The sequence below is a fragment of the Scyliorhinus torazame genome, chromosome 7 (genome assembly GCF_047496885.1).
Source record: "Scyliorhinus torazame isolate Kashiwa2021f chromosome 7, sScyTor2.1, whole genome shotgun sequence".
Classification (NCBI taxonomy): Eukaryota; Metazoa; Chordata; class Chondrichthyes; order Carcharhiniformes; family Scyliorhinidae; genus Scyliorhinus; species Scyliorhinus torazame.
The window spans coordinates 270,514,371-270,535,131 of NC_092713.1; the positions used below are offsets into that span (position 1 = coordinate 270,514,371).

The 20,761-nt window shown below is 46.6% G+C and overlaps 1 protein-coding gene across 5 annotated transcripts in view; it reads left to right on the forward strand.

The window, feature by feature from the left end:
- Nucleotides 1-20,761, forward strand: part of LOC140427031 (follistatin-related protein 5-like) — an 802,898-nt gene that overhangs the window by 728,486 nt on the left and 53,651 nt on the right. For all 5 annotated transcript variants that reach the window (XM_072512450.1, XM_072512453.1, XM_072512455.1 and 2 more), the window contains 2 exons: nucleotides 3,169-3,330; nucleotides 7,072-7,206. In XM_072512450.1, coding sequence (XP_072368551.1) covers nucleotides 3,169-3,330; nucleotides 7,072-7,206 — 297 coding nt within the window. The remainder of the gene's footprint in view (nucleotides 1-3,168; nucleotides 3,331-7,071; nucleotides 7,207-20,761) is intronic.

The following is a 20,761-nucleotide window of genomic DNA, read 5'->3' on the forward strand; positions in this document are numbered from 1 at the left end:
ACCAAATTTGGAAGCTCATTTTTAATTAACCTATGCTTCACTTTTGCTTTTAAGGTGAATATCAGAAAGCAGCATTAAAGATGTAAATCCATTTCAACATGGCAGAACATTATGTACAACATATTTGTGCAGCATAGCTTTATTGGACAATATATTGCAATTAATCCAAATGTTAAACTTTCACTTTGAATTTTATTGGCTGACCTTAAAATTAGGAAAATAAAGGACATTTCCAATTAAGGGGCAATTTAGCGTGGCCAATACACCTACCTGCATATCTTTGGGTTGTGGGGATCAGACTCATGTAGGCATGGGGAGAATGCGCAGATTCCACAAGAACAGTTACCCGGGACCAGGATCAAACACGGGTCGTTGGTGACGTGAGACAACAGTGCTAACCACTGCACCGCTGTGCCACTCCTAAGAACTTTGCAGCATTGAGTGTGGAAGAATTGAGTTTGGTTAAATTTTAATGACTGTTCTCAACTTGGTGTTCAGTCAGAGTCCCGGTATAATGTCATAGAGTTTTACAGCACAGAAGGAGGCTCTTTGGCCCATCTTATCTGTGCCGGCCATCAAACACCTGTCTATTCTAATCGCATTTTCTAGCACTTGGCCCGTAGCCTTGTGTACTACGGTGTTTTAACTACTCATCTAAATGCTTCTTAAATACTCTGGGGGTTCCCACCTCTACCCCCTTTCAGGCAGTGAGTTCCAGATTCCCACCACCTTTGGGTAAAAACATTTTTCTTCAACTCCCCTCTAAATCTCTAAAGCTTGTTACCTGAAATATATACCCCCTGGTACTAACCCTTCTACTAAGGTGCAATGTTTCTTCCCATCTAACCTATCTATGTCACCCATAATTTTGTGCATGTCAATCAGGTCCCCCTCAGCCTTCTGTGCTTGAAGGAAACCAACTCCATAGCTGAAAGGTTCCAGCCCAGGCAACATCCTGGTGAATCTCCATTGCACCCTTTCTGGTGCAATCATATCTTTCCTATAGTGTGGTGACCAGAACGGCACACAGTACTCTAGCTTTGACCTAACAAGCATTTTATACTGCTCCATCATAACCTCCCTGATCTTTATATTCTATGCCTTGGCTAATAAATGCAAGTACCCCATGTACGTTCATGACCACCTTACCTACCTGTCCTGCTGCCTTCAGGGATCTATGGACATGCACCCCAAGGCCCCTCTGGTCCTCTGTACTTCCTAGCATCCTACTGTTCATTGTGAATTCCCTTGTCTTGTTAGTCCTCCCCAAATGCATTGCCTCACACTTGAGTTAAATTCCATCCGACACTGTGTTCTGGCCATCTGACCAACCTGTTCCATATCACCTTGTAATCTAAGACTTTCCTCCTCGTTATTTACTACACCACCCATTTTTATATCACCTGGGAACTTACTGATCATACCCCCAATATTCCCATCTAGATCATTAATGTACACTACAAACAGCAAGGGTCCCAACACAGATCCCTGTGGCACACCACGGAATACAGGCTTCCATCACAAAAACAACCTTCGATCAACACTCTCTGCATCTTGCCACGAAGTCGGTTTGGGATCCAATTTGCCAAATTGTCCTGGATCCCATGGTAGGTGAAGCAAAAGCAAAAATTGTTGGAAATGCTCAGCATGTCAGGCAGCATTTGTGGAGAGAAAAACAGAGTTCATGGGTTGAATTTTACAGGCCACCTACAGGCAGGCAAACAAGCAGGTGGACCTGTAAATTAGGGCACCGTGCTACTAGTGACATACCTGTAGCCATGCCACCCACCCCAGATCTATCACAACTTTATCAGTGGCGGGGGTGGTGACAGGTGGGCAATCTGTCCTTGACCCAACTGAGGCCTATAAATGGGCAATTAATGTCCAATTAAAGACCTCATTATGCCATGACTCCAATATAAGGACTGTCTCCAATATGTAGCCCTAGCAAGTTTAAACCTTTGAGCTGTTCATCAGTGAAAGGCAGGGGTCTCCTTCTCAGGCCCTGTGTCAATCAGAGACACCCCGCCTTTAACTCCACTAAGCTAATGGCGATGACTTTTTATAAGACCCGAAATGGCCTGAAACGTTAACTCCATGGACAGGCTCCCAACACCAGTATAAATGTTAGGGGCCAGCCCACCTCTGCTTGACCAACTTGCCTTGCTGCAATTATTTGGGTAACAGCCCTTTAGTTAGCATGAGGCATGCTTCCATCTGTCTCCGGGAGGAGGTCCCACCTCCTATAAAGCAGGAGGCCAATCGGGGACCTGGAGCTCTGCATCAGACCAGGATTGGTGGTCACTGCCAGTTTTGCAGAAGGCCTGGGAGGAAGAGGAACTGTGGATGCCCCCAAGCCCAAATAAGTCCAGCATCTTATCAGGGCCAGCTTGGCAGGCTATAAATCGGGCACAGGCCTCTCTCGCCAACCGTTATACGGGAGTAATGGTGGGATGAAGCCCTTCACTGAGCATTAATTGTCCACTTATGGGCCTCAATAGGGCCACAGCTGGCAGCCCACCCAATGCCCTGCCCAGCCATCTGTAAAATTGTGGTGGGGCAGGGGAGTTGGTGGCGTGCATTCCGCCTATGGCATGGTTAACTGATTTACAGGCCCACCTGCCTATTATCCTGCCCACCGGTGGCCCTTAAAATTCAGCCTCATTCAGCCCTGAATTGAGTATTTCCAGCACTTTTGTTCCTTATTTCAGATTTCCATCATCTGCGGCATTTTGCTTTGTGAGCACGTGAGGCAATTTTGAAGTTCCAAAACTACTTCTAATTTAACGGGATTCATAATTAGTATCTGTAATGTCTCTCATGAGGGGACGGTTAGCTCAGTATCAATAGCATGTGGATCATATTGGTGCCAACAGCACAGGGTTTGATCCCTATTCCGGCTGGGCTAGGTTCAGGGCATGCCTCCTCATCGTATCTGTGCCACTAAAAAATTATGGCACTTTTCTGTAGCTCAACGAATAATGGCCGAGGACATGCCTTCAGGCAGAGAACTGAACAAGAAGGATGTCTTGTGCATGCAATGTGCACTGCCTTCTGTGAGAAATGCTGTATTATTGTGATGAGATGAGGTGAGTTCTGTCATTACCAGTTGTTTTTATTCTGATCTGTGATACTTATTGAGTAACTCATTTTTTAATGTTTCTTTAGTTCCTCCAGTGATCAGAGTGTACCCAGAAAGCCAGGCACAAGAGCCAGGTGTGACAACCAGCTTAAAGTGCCATGCTGATGGAATCCCCAACCCCAAAATTACCTGGCTGAAGAATGGTCTAGACATTACATCAACATTACCTAACCAACTCGTGCTACTAGGTAGTATCCAATTCCATTGGCATGATTTGTTGGTGAACTTAATAACGATATTTGGCACTTTATTGCATCACAAATCCACAAAGCGTTTCACACAGCAAACTTGTTTTAAAGTTGAAGGACTGATTTAAGTTGGCAAACAGCATCCATTCTTCCTTTCTGCACCTGCAAGATCTATTTTAACGCGAATGATGATTTCAATCAATTGAACGAAACACTTTTTTAGAAAATCTTTTTTTTACCAATTTAAAGTGCCCAATTCTATTTTTTTCCAATTAAGGGGCAATTTAGCGTGGCCAATCCACCCACCCTGCACATATTTGTGTTGTGGAGTGAGACCCATGTAGACACAGGGAGAATGTGCAAACTCCACACTGACAGTGACCCAGACCCGGGATTGAACCCGGGTCCTCGTGCCTTGAGGCTGCTGCATTACCGTGCCGCCCGACTAAGCACTGTTTAATGTTAGGTTTTTTAGAAGTTTCAGGTTCCCCCATATCTGCTGGTGATTTCTAACTGTGATTTACATATCTGTGCACATAATCAGCTGACATAAAGCAAACTAGTTTCAGAATTAGTTTTATAGCAAAAATAATTGAAAGACATGAATTGCAAATTAATAATTATATTTGTGACACAGTGGACACAGTTTATTGATTCAACCAGAATTCTAATACTAATGTACATGCAGAATCAACTATAAAAAGTTAAGAGTAAGTATTTGGCAATGGAATTTCCCTGTTACAAGTTGTGAATACAGAGGGGCATTATCATTATCTCAAAGGACATGTACCCACTGATTCACCAACTAAATTGAAGCATTGAGCCATTATCTAAAAGGACATTCAACCACTTAAAAAAAACACCTAAAAAGACAGACATCTATAGGAGCATCATGTGCATGGCCACATGCACAATAAACCTAAAAAACAACTAACTTTTTACAAGGTGAGTCAGGATCCTGATGTTGGGATAAAGGATAGGTTTTGAACAAAATTTGCCAGTTTTATCACTAGCCACCCAGGGCAGAAGAGGGGGATACCAAGGAGGGCATAGGGAAGGGGGCAGGAAGGGGGGAAGCGGAGATGGGGAGAAGATATACCAAAAACTATATATATGTATATAAGAAACGTACAAACTGTAAATATCGGACACAAAAGTTTCACTCGGTAAAATTGAAAAACGGCAATACATTTAAAAAAAAATTTTTTAATGATAATTTTACCACTGGCAGCCTTTTAATTGGCCCCTTGTGGGCCTGCCATTCAATTAGATGGGCTCCTGATGCTACTGTCCCAATCACAGAGGTGGCAGCTCTGAAACCTCAGCAGTGCCACCGGTAGAGGTGGTTGCTGCTGAGGAATACAGACCCTTGGGCCTACAGTGGGCAACTCAAAAGAATTAAAAAATTTAACCGGGCCAAGGGTCAGAAGGGAAACCATTGCGGGGGTGGGGGGGATGTTGATGCAGGGGGTGCTGTTTTCCCTTCCTGTGGCCCCTTAATTGTTCAACATAAACCATCTCCTCGGTTTGCAGCAAGGAGGCAGCCTCCATTATCTGTGACCTCACCACACAGCTGGGAGGGGTAGCTTCCTCCCTATCCCCCACCTTAAGAACATGTCAACCAAACTCTGAAATGGCTCCTTTGATGCACTATCAATTACCACAATGACGAGAGTAGTGGAATAATCGAGGCTTTATTGAGCAAAGATGTGGTGCCTCCTGTAGCTGCTACCAGAATGGCTGCAGCACCGGCGAGCACACACATTTATACACCACCTACTGGACGGAGCCAGCAGGCAGGGATTTACCCTTGTACCTCTCGTATATGTGTCTTACCGTAATACTATTAATACAGCTAGTGGTAACTACCACATCCTTATTGAACATTTAGTTGTATAAATTAGCTTCCCCTTCCTTTTGGAATTGAAAGCATTTCAACATCTACTCATTCCATTCCTGAATCTTGTTATTTTACCAGGCCCCACACCTCCTTCCTAGCCTCCCAAGGGCCTGTAAAACCTTGACCATGTTGCAGCAAGTTTTTGAATAGACACCAAAATAGGATTTTCAGCACCTAGAGGATCAACAGATCTAAATCCAATCTGATTTAAACTGAGCCGAATAGAAGTGATTTTTTTTCTTAACAATACAATGATCAACCCGAACATCTGAATCTAAATTGATCTCCACTTGGCAGCATGGTGCCATGGTGGTGAGCACTGCTGCCTCACACTGTTAGGGACCTGGATTCAATTCCGATCTTAGGTCTGTCTGGAGTTTGCACATTCTCCCCATGTCCGCGTGAGTTTCTTCCTGGTGCTCCGGTTTCCTCCCACAGTCCAAAGATGTTCAGATTAGTGGTTTAGTCATGCTAAATTGTCCCTTAGTGTCCAAAGGGTTAGGTTGGTTTACCAGGATAGGGAGGGACCATGGGCCTGGGTAGGATTCTCTTTCAGAGGATCGGTGCAGACCCTATGGGCTGAATGGCCTCCTTCTGCACTGTAGGGATTCTATGATATTTTCTCAAAGTTATTCCCCTTGATTATAATACATCTCTTGGGAATAGTTTGTGATACATGAGTATTAAAGATGCAGCAATTAGATGACAATATCTTGGTTGTAATTAGCTATGGGGTTGGGGGATGGCTGGGGGCGATGTTGGTAAGCTCAGGTGGCTGGACAGTTGGTTTGTGAAGCAGAGACATGGTTTCAATTCCTATACCGGCTGAGGTTAGCCATGAAGGTCCTGTCTTCTCAACCTTGCCCCTCACCTGAGGAATGGTGACCTTCAGGTTAAATTGCCACTCGTCAGCTCTTTCAAAAAGGGGAGAGCAGCCTATGGTCCTGGGGGAGTGTGGGAACATTTACATAGTATAGGCTCGATTCGCTGGAAACGCATTGCATTTTGGTATGTCTATTGATACAGTGCGTCAATGCTTTATCATTTGAAGCACCAAAAGTTCCCCAATTTCAATCAAGGGAGATCCAAAATTGGATCCCACGCTCTTTCCAACAGAGAAACAAAATAAAATAGAAATAGACATCCCAAATCGCCCATCATGCACCTCCCAGAGGATCACTCAAAGTAAATTGTAACAAAGCCACCCACCTATCCACCACATTATGGAGAATGCTTTGGAGGGTATTAAAGCAGAAGAATAAAAAGGAAAATTTATCTCTGAAGTGGAAATGGTTAATAATGAACAATGGTTAATAGTAATTGACGGAACTGTATTACGAGATTGATGAGTCCTGACAGTGTAAGTAGGCATATTAATACTTATTGACATCATTAGCCCAGCATGTTTCAGATTCAGCTGTGTGTGCCAATCAACTTGTATTACTGGTTTCTGCAACTCCCCTAAATCCATCTGTCAATCATGGCATTGGTTCAAACCAAAGAACGGGCTGAGGTGAAAAAAATTGGAGCATGTCTGAGGTGATTTAATTCTCTTTTAACTTGTTAATATTTAAATTGTGATCTTATTGTGAGACTGCTGCTTTTTTTTAAAAAAAACTGCTTTTTAAAATTCCCATCCTTAATTTCAATTCCTGCAGAGCATCACCCCTCCCTATCTCTAAAAAACCCTTTCAGTCCTACAAATCTCCAAGATTTTTGCATCACTACATTAAAGATACTACCTAAATAAATGCAAGTTCTTGTCGTGTCTATGTTTCTGAAAGAAGACTATCAATGCAGAATTACTTGTCTATTTTTGTTTGTATTCCACATTTCTTCAGCAAATGGAGGTGAAATTCACATTAACAGTGTGCGTTATGAAGACACAGGGGCATATACTTGCATTGCGAAGAATGATGCAGGAGTTGACGAAGATATCTCATCTCTTTTTGTCGAGGATTCAGCTCGAAAGACTCGTATGTCTAAAATGCATTAAATCACTTAAATGAAAATTGCACCAATTCTTGATCATATTGATAGTTACCATAAGGGACGTGAACGTCACAGAGAGTTGGAACACTATCTTTTCCAGCAGCCTAGGCTGGCCAGATGAAAGTCTTCCATCTCTGCCAACTGTCTGAAATGAGTTTAGAAAATTTTCTCAGAGTGAGTCCACAGCACTAATTGATCTAAAAATAAGTTTTAAGTGGTTAGCACTGCGGCCTCCCAGTGCCGGGGACCTAGGTCCAATTCCAGCCTTGGGTGACTGGCTGTGCGGAGTTTGCTCTTTCTTCCCTGCATGTGTGTCCTCCGGGTGCTCAGGTTTCCTGCCACAGTCCAAAGATGTGCAAATTAGGTGGATTGGTCATGATTGATGCACAGGGTTACGGGGATAGGTTAGGGGAGGGGCCTCAGCAGAGTGTTCTTTCAGAGGGTCGGTGCAGACTCAATGGGCCAAATAGCCCCCTTCTGCACTGTAGGGATTCTATGAATTCTAATCTGAATCAGACAATTTAAGATGGCGGATGAAGGAATAGCAGGGTGGTATAGGCAGAATTTGCTTTAAGAGCTATTAGGATATGAACTTGTAAGACAAAACAACACTACTTCAATAGATCTTTTTTTACAAATTAAAAATTAACAGTAAGATTCAAATAGAAAGATCATTCCTTTCATTAACACATCAAACTAAGGAAAATAAAGTCTTCTCAGGCTAAAATTCGAAAGCACAAAAGATCAATCTTCTGACAGCTTGGGCTGCAGTTTACAACCCCCCTTCCTCATCCCCCACCCTCCCCACTGGCCATGTATTCAGCAAGTGGGAGGGACTCGTGAAGGCTGGCAAGCCCACCAACTTGCCGCCCACCCAAGAGTTGTCCCCAACAATATGCGAGGTGAGTTGGTGCTGAAATCGACAGTCTGCCTCCCTTTCTAAATAAATAATTAACGTTTAATTTAACTTGTTAACAAGCAAATTGAGCTGAAGAATATGCTCCCAACAGCACAAAATAGATGTGGTAAATAAGCAGGAAGGAAGGGGATAGCCTTCACGGAGTACCCTGTGCACATTGGTGTACCCCTGCCAAGGGCAGCACGGTAGCATTGTGGTTAGCACAATTGCTTCACAGCTCCAGGGTCCCAGGTTCAATTCCGCATTGGGTCACTGTCTGTGCGGAGTCTGCACATCCTCCCCGTGTGTGCGTGGATTTCCTCCGGGTGCTCCGGTTTCCTCCCACAGTCCAAAGATGTGCAGGTTAGGTGGATTGGCCATGCTAAAATTGCCCTTAGTGTCCAGAATTGCCCTTAAGTGTTGGGTGGGGTTACTGGGTTATTGGGTGGAGGTGTGGACCTTGGGTAGGATGCTCTTTCCAAGAGCCGGTGCAGACTCGATGGGCCGAATGGCCTCCTTCTGCACTGTAAATTCTATGATAATTGTATTCTATGAAGATGCCCCCCTTTGTTTCTCCTCACACCCATCACTTTGTTCCTCCTGCCTGGCCTCCAAAATCTAACATCCAGCCCACCACCCGCCATTGCCCTCGCTCACCCCTCCCTCGGCTGCCCGATCTCTCCCTGCCCTAAAAGGTAGGGACTTACCTGGGTCCCATCGAAGTTCCTCATGGGCCTAATTGCAGTCCTAACAGTGCTTACTACTGAGTTCTGGCGCAAAGGCAGGACTTCCTTCCATTGAGGGGCAGAAGTCACATTCTCAGCAGTTTAACAGTGCAATATGGTCAAAGGGCGGGCTCTTTTTAGATGGGTCAGTTGTCGGCTGAGTCTTGAAATGGCGGTGGCGCGATTGATACACCCGAACTCTATAAAATGGACAGAATTTATTTGCGGGGGGTAATTTTGTTGGGCCAGAAGGAGCAAGTGTGCTCATCCTAACTAGGAAAAAAATACTTAGTCCCAGTAGCAATCCGGGCTCGTTCCCTTAGAGATTGACTTACCTGACCAAGCCTAGCATGCTACCTGATGCATCATAGGAGCCAATTGACAGCCCGACTTGCACTTCAGGCAAAAGCCCATTGTATCTCCTTCATCCTCCAATTCTGGCCTACTGACTTCACCATTAGCCGGGGCGTCTTCAGACACATAACAGGCCCCACAGTCTGGAATGCCTTCCCTTCAGCACTCTACCTCATCACCTTCCCCTCCTCCTTTAACTCCCCTGCTTAATCATAAAATGGTCACAGCACAGAAAAAGGCCATTCGGCCCATCATGTCTGTGGCAGCCCTCTGCAAGAGCAATTCACCTAGCACAACTCCGCCTTTTCCCCCATGGCCCTGCAATTTTTTTTTCTTCAGATAATTATCCAATTATCGGTATCTGTCTTCACCATATTCTCGGGCAGTATATTCCAGATCCTAACCATTCACTGCACACACAAAGCTTTTCCTCCTGTCACCATTGCTTCTTTTGTCAATTACCTTAATTTGGTATCTTCTGATTCTCGATCCTTCCACCAATGGGAATAGTTTCCCCCTGCCTGCTCTGCGCAGACTCTTAATGATTTTAAAACCCCTACCAAACGTCCTCTCAGTCATCTCTTCTCTGAGCAAAATAGCTTCAGTTTCCCCAACATATCCTCACAAATAAAGTTCCTCATCTCTGGAACTATTCTTGTGAAACCTTTCTCTGCTCTCTCGAATGCTTTCCCTCCTGTGCTGAAGTGTGGTGCCGAGAACTGGTAGCAAGACTCCAGTTGTGGCCAAACCAGTCTTTTTCACAAGTTGTTCATAACTTTATTGCTTTTGTGCTGTATACCCCCTCTTTATGAAGTCCATGATTCCATTTGCTTTATTAACTGCTCTCTCGATCTGCCCTGCCGCCTTCAATGATCTGTGTACATTTGTCCCAAGATTCCTTAGTTCCTGCAACCGCTTTATAATTGTACCTTTTATTTTTCATTGTCCCTCCCCATTTTTCCTGCCAAAATGAATACTACACGGCATTAAATTTCATTTGCCACTTGTCCACCAATTCCACCAACCTGTCCATATCCTTTTGAAGTTTAACACTGTCCTCCTCACAGTTGATAATACTTCCAAGTTTCACCTCACCCGCATATCTTGAAATTGTGCACTGTATGCTAGATACCAAAGTCTAGGTCATTAACGTACATCAGGAAGAGCAGGGGTGCTAACACTGACTTGTGGGGAATGCTACTACCAAACTTCCTCCAGTCTGAAAAACAACCATTCACCACTCCTGTCTGTTTCCTGTCACTCAGCCAACTTCATGTCCATGTTACCTCCATCACTTCAATTCCATGAGCTCTAACTTTGCTCACAGCTTTTTTATATTAATCAAATGCCTTTTGGAGCTCTATGTACCCCATATCAACTGTATTACCCTCATCTACCTTCCCTGTTACCTTATCAAAAGGAACAAGCAAGTCAAACATTAATTACCCTTAACAAATCTGTGCTAGCTTTCCTTAATTAATCCTCTTTTTCTATTCATTTATGGGATGTGGGCATCGCTGGCTAGGCCAACATTCATTGCTAATCCCTAGTTTCCCTTCAGAAGGTGGTGATGAACTGCCATCTTGAACCGCTGCAGTCCCTGAGGTGTAGGTACATCCACAATTATGTTAGGGAGGAAATTCCAGGATTTTGACCCAGCAACAGTGAAGGGACGTTGATATACTTTCAAGTCAGGATGGTGAGTGACTTGGAGGGAAACCACCAAGTGATGTTCCCAGGTATCTGCTGCTCTTGTCCTTCTACATGGTAGTGGTTGTGGGTTTGGAAAGTGCTGCCAAAAGAACTTTGTTGAGCTCCTGCACTGCATCTTGTGGATGGTACACACGGCTGCCACTGTTCGTCAGAAGTGGAGGGATTGAATGTTTGTGGAATGTTTGTAGCAATGAAGTAGGCTGTTTTGTCTGGGATGGTAATGAGCTTCCTGAGTGTTGTTGGAGTTGCACTCATCCAGGCAAGTGGAGAGTATTCCATCACACTCCTGACTTATGCCTTGTAGATGTTGGACAAACTTTGGGGGAGTGAAAAGGGATTCTAGTCTTTGACCTGCTCTGGTAGCCACAGTGTTTATATGGCCAGTCTCGTTCATTTTCAGGTCAATGGGAACCCCCAGGATGTTGATAGTGAGGGATTCAGGGATGATAGTGTTACTGAATGTCATAGTTAGATCCTCTCTCATTTAGTTGGTGATTGCCTGGCACATGTGTGGCACAAATGTAGCTTTCCACTGTCAGCACAAGCCTTAATATTGTCCAGTCTTGCTGCATTTGGACATGAACTACTTCAGTATCTGAGGAGTCGCAAACGATGCTACATATTATATAGTTATCTGCGAACATCCCCACTTCTGACCTTATGATGGGAGCAAGGTCACTGATGAAGCAGCTGAAGATGGTTGGGCCCAGGACACTACCTTGAGGAACTCCTGCAATGATGTCCTGGAGCTGAGATGATTGACCTCCGACCACCATAACCATCTATCTTCCTTTGTGCCAAGTATGACTCCAACCAGCGGAGAGCTTTACTCCTGATTCCCAGTGATTCCAGTTTTCCTAGGGCTTCGTCATGCCATATTTGGTCAAATGCTGCTTTGATGTCAAGGGCAGTCACTCTCACCACACCTCGGGCATTCAGCTCTTTTGTCCATGATTTAAACATGGCTGAAATGAGATCAGAAGTTGGGTGACCCTGGCAAAAGGCAAATTGAGCATCTGTGAGCATTTGCCCAAGTTACTATCACCTTTGTCCAAAAGATTATTGTTAAAAGCCTCCCCACCACTTATGTTAAACTGGCAGGCTTGCAATTGCTGGGCTTATCCCAACACCCTTTTTGAACAAGGATGTAGCATTTGTGGTTCTCCAATACCCTGGAACCCTGTACCTAAGGAGGTTTGGAAATGAATGCCAGGATTTCTGCAATTTTAATCCTTTCCTCTGCATCCTTGGATGCATCTCATCTGCTCTTGGTGACTTATCAAATTTAAGTACAGCCAGTTTACCAAATACCTCCTCCTAATCAATTTTGAACTCAATCAAGTCTCTCAACGACTTCCACTTCAACATGACTTTGGCTGCATCTTCTTCTTTGGTGAAGACAGATGCCAAGTATTCATTCGATAATTCAGCCCTGGCTCCATGCAAAAGTCCCTTGTTTTAGTCCACAATCAGTTCCAATCATCCTTTTACTACCTTTTTACTATTTATTTGTCTATCAAAGGCTTTTTTAGAATAATAATCTTTATTGTCACAAGTAGGCTTACATTAACACTGCAATGAAATTACTGTGAAAAGTCCCTAGTCGCCACATTCCGGCGCCTATTCAGGTACACAGAGGGAGAATTCAGAATGTCCACCTAACAAGCACATCTTTTAGGACATGTGGGACGAAACCCAAGCAGACACAGGGAGAACATGCAGATTCCACACAGGCACTGTGCCAAGCCGAGAATCGAACCAGGGGCCCTGGCGCTGTGAAGCAACAGTGCTAACCACTGTGCTATCTTGCCGCCCTATAAAGCCACCTAGTTCATTAATGCCCTTTAGGAAAGGAAATCGGTTGGATCCCCTTCTATTTAAAAAAAATATATATTTTATTCAAGTTTTTTGGCCAAACATAACAATACGTAGTGTTCCTTTTCCACAACAATAAAGCAATATAAATAATCGTGGCCACTTTTAAACAAATAAATAAGTAATATATAAACAAAAACAAAAAACAAAACTAAATGGCAACTGCCTTGTCCAAAATAAATACTCTCCAAAAATACAATCCAACAATCCAATATACAATTACATATACCAAATACCTATACATATACAATAACATCCCTGAGAGTCCGTCCGATTCCTCCCCCCTGCCCTTCCCCACCCCCCCCTTCCCCACCCCCCCATCCCCTCCCCCCTGGGTTGCTGCTGTTGTCTACTTCTTTTCCATTCCCTCTATCTTTCTGTGAGGTAGTGGACGAACGGTTGCCACCGCCTGGTGAACCCCTGAGCCGAACCCCTTAACACGAACTTAATCCGTTCTAACTTTATAAACCCTGCCATATCGTTTATCCAGGTCTCCACACCCGGGGGTTTGGCTTCCTTCCACATTAACAATATCCTGCGCCGGGCTACAAGGGACGCAAAGGCCAACACGTCAGCCTCTCTCGCCTCCTGCACTCCCGGCTCTTCTGCAACCCCAAATATAGCCAACCCCCAGCTTGGTTCGACCCGGACCCCCACCACCTTCGAAAGCACCTTTGCCACCCCCACCCAGAACCCCTGTAGTGCCGGGCATGACCAGAACATGTGGGTGTGATTCGCTGGGCCTCTCGAGCATCTCGCACACCTATCCTCTACCCCCAAAAATTTACTAAGCCATGCTCCAGTCAGATGCGCCCTGTGTAGCACCTTAAATTGTATCAGGCTTAGCCTGGCACACGAGGACGATGAGTTTACCCTACGTAGGACATCAGCCCACAGCCCCTCCTCAATCTCCTCCCCCAGTTCTTCTTCCCATTTCCCTTTCAGCTCATCTACCATGATTTCCCCCTCGTCCCTCATCTCCCTGTATATGTCCGCCACCTTACCGTCCCCCACCCATGTCTCTGAGATCACTCTATCCTGCACTTCCTGCGTCGGGAGCTGCGGGAATTCCTCACCTGTTGCCTCGCAAAAGCCCTCAATTGCATATACCGAAATGCATTCCCTTGGGGCAACCCATATTTCTCCGTCAGCGCTCCCAGACTCACAAACGTCCCATCTACAAATAGATCTCTTAGTTGTACTACCCCAGCTCTTTGCCATGCTCCAAATCCCCCATCCATTCTCCCCGGAACGAACCTATGATTGTTTCTTATCGGGGACCGCACCGAAGCTCCCGTCCCTCCCCTATGCCGTCTCCACTGCCCCCAAATTTTCAATGTAGCCACCACCACCGGGCTTGTGGTGTATTTCTTTGGTGAGAACGGCAACGGCGCCGTCACCATTGCTTGCAGGCTAGTCCCCCTGCAGGACGCCCTCTCCAATCTCTTCCACGCCGTTTCCTCCCCTTCTCCCATCCACTTACACACCATTGAAACATTGGCGGCCCAGTAGTACTCACTTAGGCTCGGTAGTGCCAGTCCCCCCTGTCCCTACTACGCTGCAAGAATCCCCGCCTCACTCTCGGGGTCTTCCCAGCCCACACAAAACTCATAATGCTCTTCTCAATTCTTTTGAAAAAAGCCTTCGTGATCACCACCGGGAGGCACTGGAACACAAAAAGGAATCTCGGGAGGACCACCATTTTAACCGCCTGCACCCTACCTGCCAATGACAGGGACACCATGTCCCATCTCTTGAAATCCTCCTCCATCTGTTCCACCAACCGTGTTAAATTAAGCCTATGTAATGTACCCCAATTCTTGGCTATCTGGATCCCCAGGTACCGGAAGTCCCTTGTTACCTTCCTCAACGGTAAATCCTCTATCTCTCTGCTCTGCTCCCCCGGATGCACCACAAATAACTCACTTTTCCCCATGTTCAGTTTATACCCTGAAAAATCCCCAAACTCCCCAAGTATCCGCATTATCTCTGGCATCCCCTCCGCCGGGTCCGCCACATATAGCAACAAATCATCCGCATACAGAGATACCCGGTGTTCTTCTCCCCCCCCTAAGTACTCCCCTCCACTTCCTGGAACCCCTCAGTGCTATGGCCAGGGGTTCAATCGCCAATGCAAACAATAACGGGAACAGAGGACATCCCTGCCTCGTCCCTCTATGGAGCCGAAAATAGTCAGACCCCCGTCCCTTCGTGACCACGCTCGCCATCGGGGCCCTATACAGCAACTGTACCCACCTGATATACCCATCCCCAAAGCCAAATCTCCTCAACACCTCCCACAAATAATCCCACTCCACTCTATCAAATGCTTTCTCGGCATCCATCGCCACCACTATCTCCGCTTCCCCCTCTGGTGGGGGCATCATCATTACCCCTAGCAGCCTCCGTATATTTGTATTTAGCTGTCTCCCCTTCACAAACCCAGTTTGGTCCTCATGGACCACCCCCAGGACACAATCCTCTATCCTCATTGCCATTACCTTGGCCAGAATCTTAGCATCCACATTCAGGAGGGAAATGGGCCTGTATGACCTGCATTGCAGCGGGTCTTTTTCCTTCTTTAGGAGGAGCGATATCGTTGCCTCTGACATAGTCGGGGGCAGCTGCCCCCTTTCCCTCACCTCATTAAAGGTCCTCATCAGTAGCGGGGCCAGCAAGTCCAAATATTTCTCATAGAATTCAACTGGGAATCCGTCTGGTCCCGGGGCCTTCCCCGCCTGCATGCTCCCAATCCCTTTCACTACTTCCTCCGTCTCAATCTGTGCTCCCAGCCCCACTCTCTCCTGCTCCTCCACCTTAGGAAATTCCAGCTGATCCAGAAAGCACATCATTCTCTCCTTCCCGTCCGGGGGCTGCGCTTCATATAATCTTTCATAAAATGCCTTGAACACTCCATTCACTCTCTCCGCTCCCCGCTCCAACTCTCCCTCCTCATCTCTCACCCCCCCTATCTCCCTCGCTGCTCCCCTTTTCCTCAGTTGGTGGGCCAACAACCTACTCGCCTTCTCCCCATATTCGTACTGTACACCCTGTGCCTTCCTCCATTGTGCCTCTGCATTACCCGTAGTCAACAAGTCAAATTCTACATGTAGCCTTTGCCTTTCCCTGTACAGTCCCTCCTCCGGTGCCTCCGCGTATTGTCTGTCCACCCTCAGAAGTTCTTTCAACAACCGCTCCCTTTCCCTACCCTCCTGCTTTCCTTTATGTGCCCTAATAGATATCAGCTCTCCTCTAACCACTGCCTTCAGTGCCTCCCAGACCACTCCCACCTGTACCTCCCCATTATCATTAAGTTCCAAGTACCTTTCAATACACCCCCTCACCCTTAAACACACACCCTCATCTGCCAATAATCCCATGTCCATTCTCCAGGGTGGAAGCTGTTGTTTTTCTTCCCCTATCTCCAGGTCCACCCAGTGTGGAGCATGATCCGAGATGGCTATGGCCGTGTACTCCGTCCCCGTCACCTTTGGGATCAGTGCCCTTCCCAAAACAAAAAAATCTATTCGTGAAAATACTTTGTGTACATAGGAGAAAAACGAAAACTCCTTACTCCTAGGTCTACTAAATCTCCAGGGATCTACTCCTCCCATCTGCTCCATAAAATCCTTAAGCACCCTAGCTGCAGCTGGCCTCCTTCCAGTCCTGGATCTCGATCTGTCCAGCCCTGGGTCCAGCACCGTATTAAAGTCTCCACCCATTACCAACTTCCCCACTTCTAGGTCCGGGATTCGTCCTAACATACGCCTCATAAAATTGGCATCATCCCAGTTCGGGGCATACACGTTCACTAATACCACCGCCTCCCCTTGCAGTTTGCCACTCACCATCACGTATCTGCCCCCACTATCCGCCACTATAGTCTTTGCCTCAAACATTACCCGCTTCCCCACTAGTATGGCCACCCCCCTGTTTTTTGCATCTAGCCCCAAATGAAACACCTGCCCCACCCATCCTTTGCGAAGTCTAACCTGGTCTATCAGCTTCAGATGCGTCTCCTGAAGCATAACCACATCTGCCTTAAGTTTCTTTAGGTGTGCGAGTACCCGTGCCCTCTTAATCGGCCCGTTCAGCCCTCTCACATTCCACGTGATCAACCGTGTTGGGGGGCTCTTTACCCCCCCCTTGACGACTAGCCATTTCCTTTTTCAATCCAGCTCCTCACCCGGTTCCCACGTAGCTGTATCCCCCCCAGGCGGCGCCCCCCCGCCCCGACCCCCCCTCCCATACCCCCCCCTCCCATACCAGCTCCCCCTTCTCCTCAGCAGCAGCAACCCAGTTAACCCCCCCACCCCCGCTAGATCCCAAGCTAGCGTAATTGCACCCCCCATGTTGCTCCCAGAAGTCAGCAAACTCTGGCCGACCTCGGCTTCCCCCCGTGACCTCGGCTCACACTGTGCGAGGCCCCCTCCTTCCTGCTACCCTGTTCCCGCCATGTTTACCATAGCGCAGGAACAAAGCCCGCACTTCCCTTTTGGCCCCGCCCCCAATGGCCGGCGCCCTCAGCTCCTCATCCTCCCTCACTCCCTCCCCCACGACATGGGGAAGAGAGAGAAGTTACAGGGTCGCAGGTTTAACAACTTGGGAAGTCCTCTCTTCCCCCTTTTCCCCCCTTCATCCCACAAATTCACCCCCCCACTTTTGTCCCAAACGTTCTTTTTCTGGCCCGCTCACTCCAGCTTCTCCTCGACAATAAATGTCCATGCCTCATCTGCCGTTTCGAAGTAGTGGTGTTTCCCTAGATGTGTGACCTACAGTCTTGCCGGTTGCAGCATTCCGAATTTGACCTTCCTTTTATGCAACACCGCCTTGGCCCAATTAAAGCTTGCCCTCCTTCTCGCCACCTCCGCACTCCAATCTTGATATACGCGGATCACCGCATTCTCCCACCTACTGCTCCGAGTTTTCTTTGCCCATCTGAGGACCATCTCTCTGTCCTTATATCGGAGAAATCTCACCACTATTGCTCGAGGAATTTCTCCAGCCCTCGGTCTTCGCGCCATAACCCGATAGGCTCCCTCCACCTCCAGCGGACCTGTCGGGGCCTCCGATCCCATTAACGAGTGCAGCATCATGCTCACATATGCCCCGACGTCTGCCCCTTCTGCACCTTCGGGAAGACCAAGAATCCTTAGGTTCTTCCTCCTCGCATTATTCTCCAGCACCTCCAGCCTTTCCATACATCTTTTGTGTTGTGCCTCGTGGATCTCCGTTTTCACCACCAGGCCCTGTATGTCGTCCTCATTCTCAGCAGCCTTTGCCTTCACGACCCGAAGCTCCTGTTCCTGGGTCTTTTGCTCCTCATTTAGCTCCTCAATCGCTTGTAATATCGGGGCCAACAACTCCTTCTTCATCACCTTTTTGAGTTCATCTACGCAACGCCGCAGGAACTCTTGTTGGTCAGGGCCCCATATTAAACTGCCTCCTTCCGACGCCATCTTGCTTTGTGCCTGCCTTCCTGGCCGCTGCTCTAGAGGATCCACCGCAATCCGGCTACTTTCCTCTCTTTTTTCCATCCGTGTCCAGGGGGGGATTCCCTTCTGGATTACCGCACAGTGTTATTTGCCGTTAAAATTGCCGATGGGTCTCCTATTAAGAGCCCAAAAGTCCGTTCCACCGGGAGCTGCCGAAACGTGCGACTCAGCTGGTCATCGCTGCACCCGGAAGTCTCAGATCCCCTTCTATGTTTGCTGCCAGTCTCTTCCCATGCTCTCTTTTTGCTTCCCTTAGTTGCTTTTCAATTACCCTCTGAACCTTCTATATTGAGCCTGCTTCTCAATTGGATTATTCACCTGACATAAGAACATAAGAACTAGGAACAGGAGTAGGCCATCTGGCCCCTCGAGCCTGCTCCGCCATTTAATGAGATCATGGCTGATCTTTGTGGACTCAGCTCCACTCTCCGGCCCGTACACCATATCCCCGAATCCCTTTATTCTTTAGAAAGGCATCTATCTTTTTCTTAAAAATGTTTAAAGAAGGAGCCTCAACTGCTTCACCGGGCAAGGAATTCCAGAGATTCACAACCCTTTGGGTGAAGAAGTTCCTCCTACACTCCGTCCTAAATCTACCTCCCCTTATTTTGAGGCTATGCCCCCTAGTTCTGCTTTCCCCGACCAGTGGAAACAACCTGCCCGCATCTATCCTATCTATTCCCTTCATAATTTTATATGTCTCAATAAGATCCCCCCGCATCCTTCTAAACTCCAATGAGTACAGTCCCAGTCTACTCAACCTCTCGTCATAATCTAATCCCCTCAACTCTGGGATCAACCTAGTGAATCTCCTCTGCACTCCCTCCAGTGCCAAAATGTCCTTTCTCAGGTAAGGAGACCAAAACTGAACACAATACTCCAGATGCGGCCTCACCAACACCCTATACAATTGCAGCATAACCTCACTAGTCTTGAACTCCATCCCTCTAGCAATGAAAGACAAAACTCGATTAGCCTTCTTAATCACCTGTTGCACCTGCACACCAACTTTTTGTGACTCGTGCACCAGCACACCCAGGTCTCTCTGCACAGCAGCATGTTTTAACATCTTACCGTTTAAATAATAATCCATTCTGCTGTTATTCCTCCCAAAATGGATAGCCTCACACTTGGCAACATTGAATTCCATCTGCCAGACCCTAGCCCATTCACCTAACCTATCCAAATCCTTCTGCAGACTTCCGGTATCCTCTGCACTTTTTGCTTTACCACTCATCTTAGTGTCGTCTGCAAACTTTGACACATTGCACTTGGTCCCCAACTCCAAATCGTCTATGTAAATTGTGAACAACTGCGGGCCCAACACTGATCCTTGAGGGACCCCACTAGTTACAGGTTGCCAACCAGAGAAACACCCATTTATCCCCACTCTCTGCTTTCTGTTAGTTAACCAATCCTCTACCCATGCTACCACTTTACCCTCAATGCCATGCATCTTTAGTTTATGCAGCAACCTTTTGTGTGGCACCTTGTCAAAAGCTTTCTGGAAATCCAGATATACCACATTCATTGGCTCCCCGTTATCTACTGCACTGGTAACGTCCTCAAAAAATTCTACCAAATTAGTCAGACACGACCTACCCTTTGTGAACCCATGCTGCGTCTGCCCAATGGGATAATTTCCCTCCAGGTGCCCTGCTATTTCCTCCTTAATGATAGATTCCAGCATTTTCCCTACAACCAAAGTTAAGCTTACCGGCCTATAATTACCCGCTTTCTGCCGACCTCCTTTTTTAAACAGTGGTGTCACGTTTGCTACTTTCCAATCCTCTGGGACCACCCCAGAGTCTAGTGAATTTTGATAAATTATCACTAGTGCGTTTACAATTTCCCTAGCCATCTCTTTTAACACTCTGGGATGCATCCCATCAGGGCCAGGAGACTTGTCTACCTTTAGCCCCATTAGCTTGCCCAATACTGCCTCTTTAGTGATTACAATCATCTCAAGGTCCTCACCTATCATATCTTTATTTCCATCAGTCACTGGCATGTTATTTGTGTCCTCCACTGTGAAGACTGACCCAAAAAACCTGTTCAGCTCCTCAGCCATTTCCCCGTCTCCTATTATTAAATCTCCCTTCTCATCTTCCAAAGGACCAATATTTACCTTAGCCACTCTTTTTTGTCTTATATATTTGTAGAAGCTTTTACTATCTGCTTTTATGTTCTGAGCCAGTTTACTTTCATAGTCTACCTTACTCTTCTTTATGGCTTTTTTAGTAGCTTTCTGTTGTCCCCTAAAGACTTCCCAGTCCTCTAGTCTCCCACTAATTTTTGCCACTTTGTATGTTTTTTCCTTCAATTTGATACTCTCCCTCACCTCCTTAGATATCCACGGTCGATTTTTCCCCTTTCTACCGTCTTTCTTTTTTGTCGGTATGAACCTTTTCTGAATACTGTGAAAGATCGCTCGGAAGGTTCTCCACTGTTCCTCAACTGCTTCACCATGAAGTCTTTG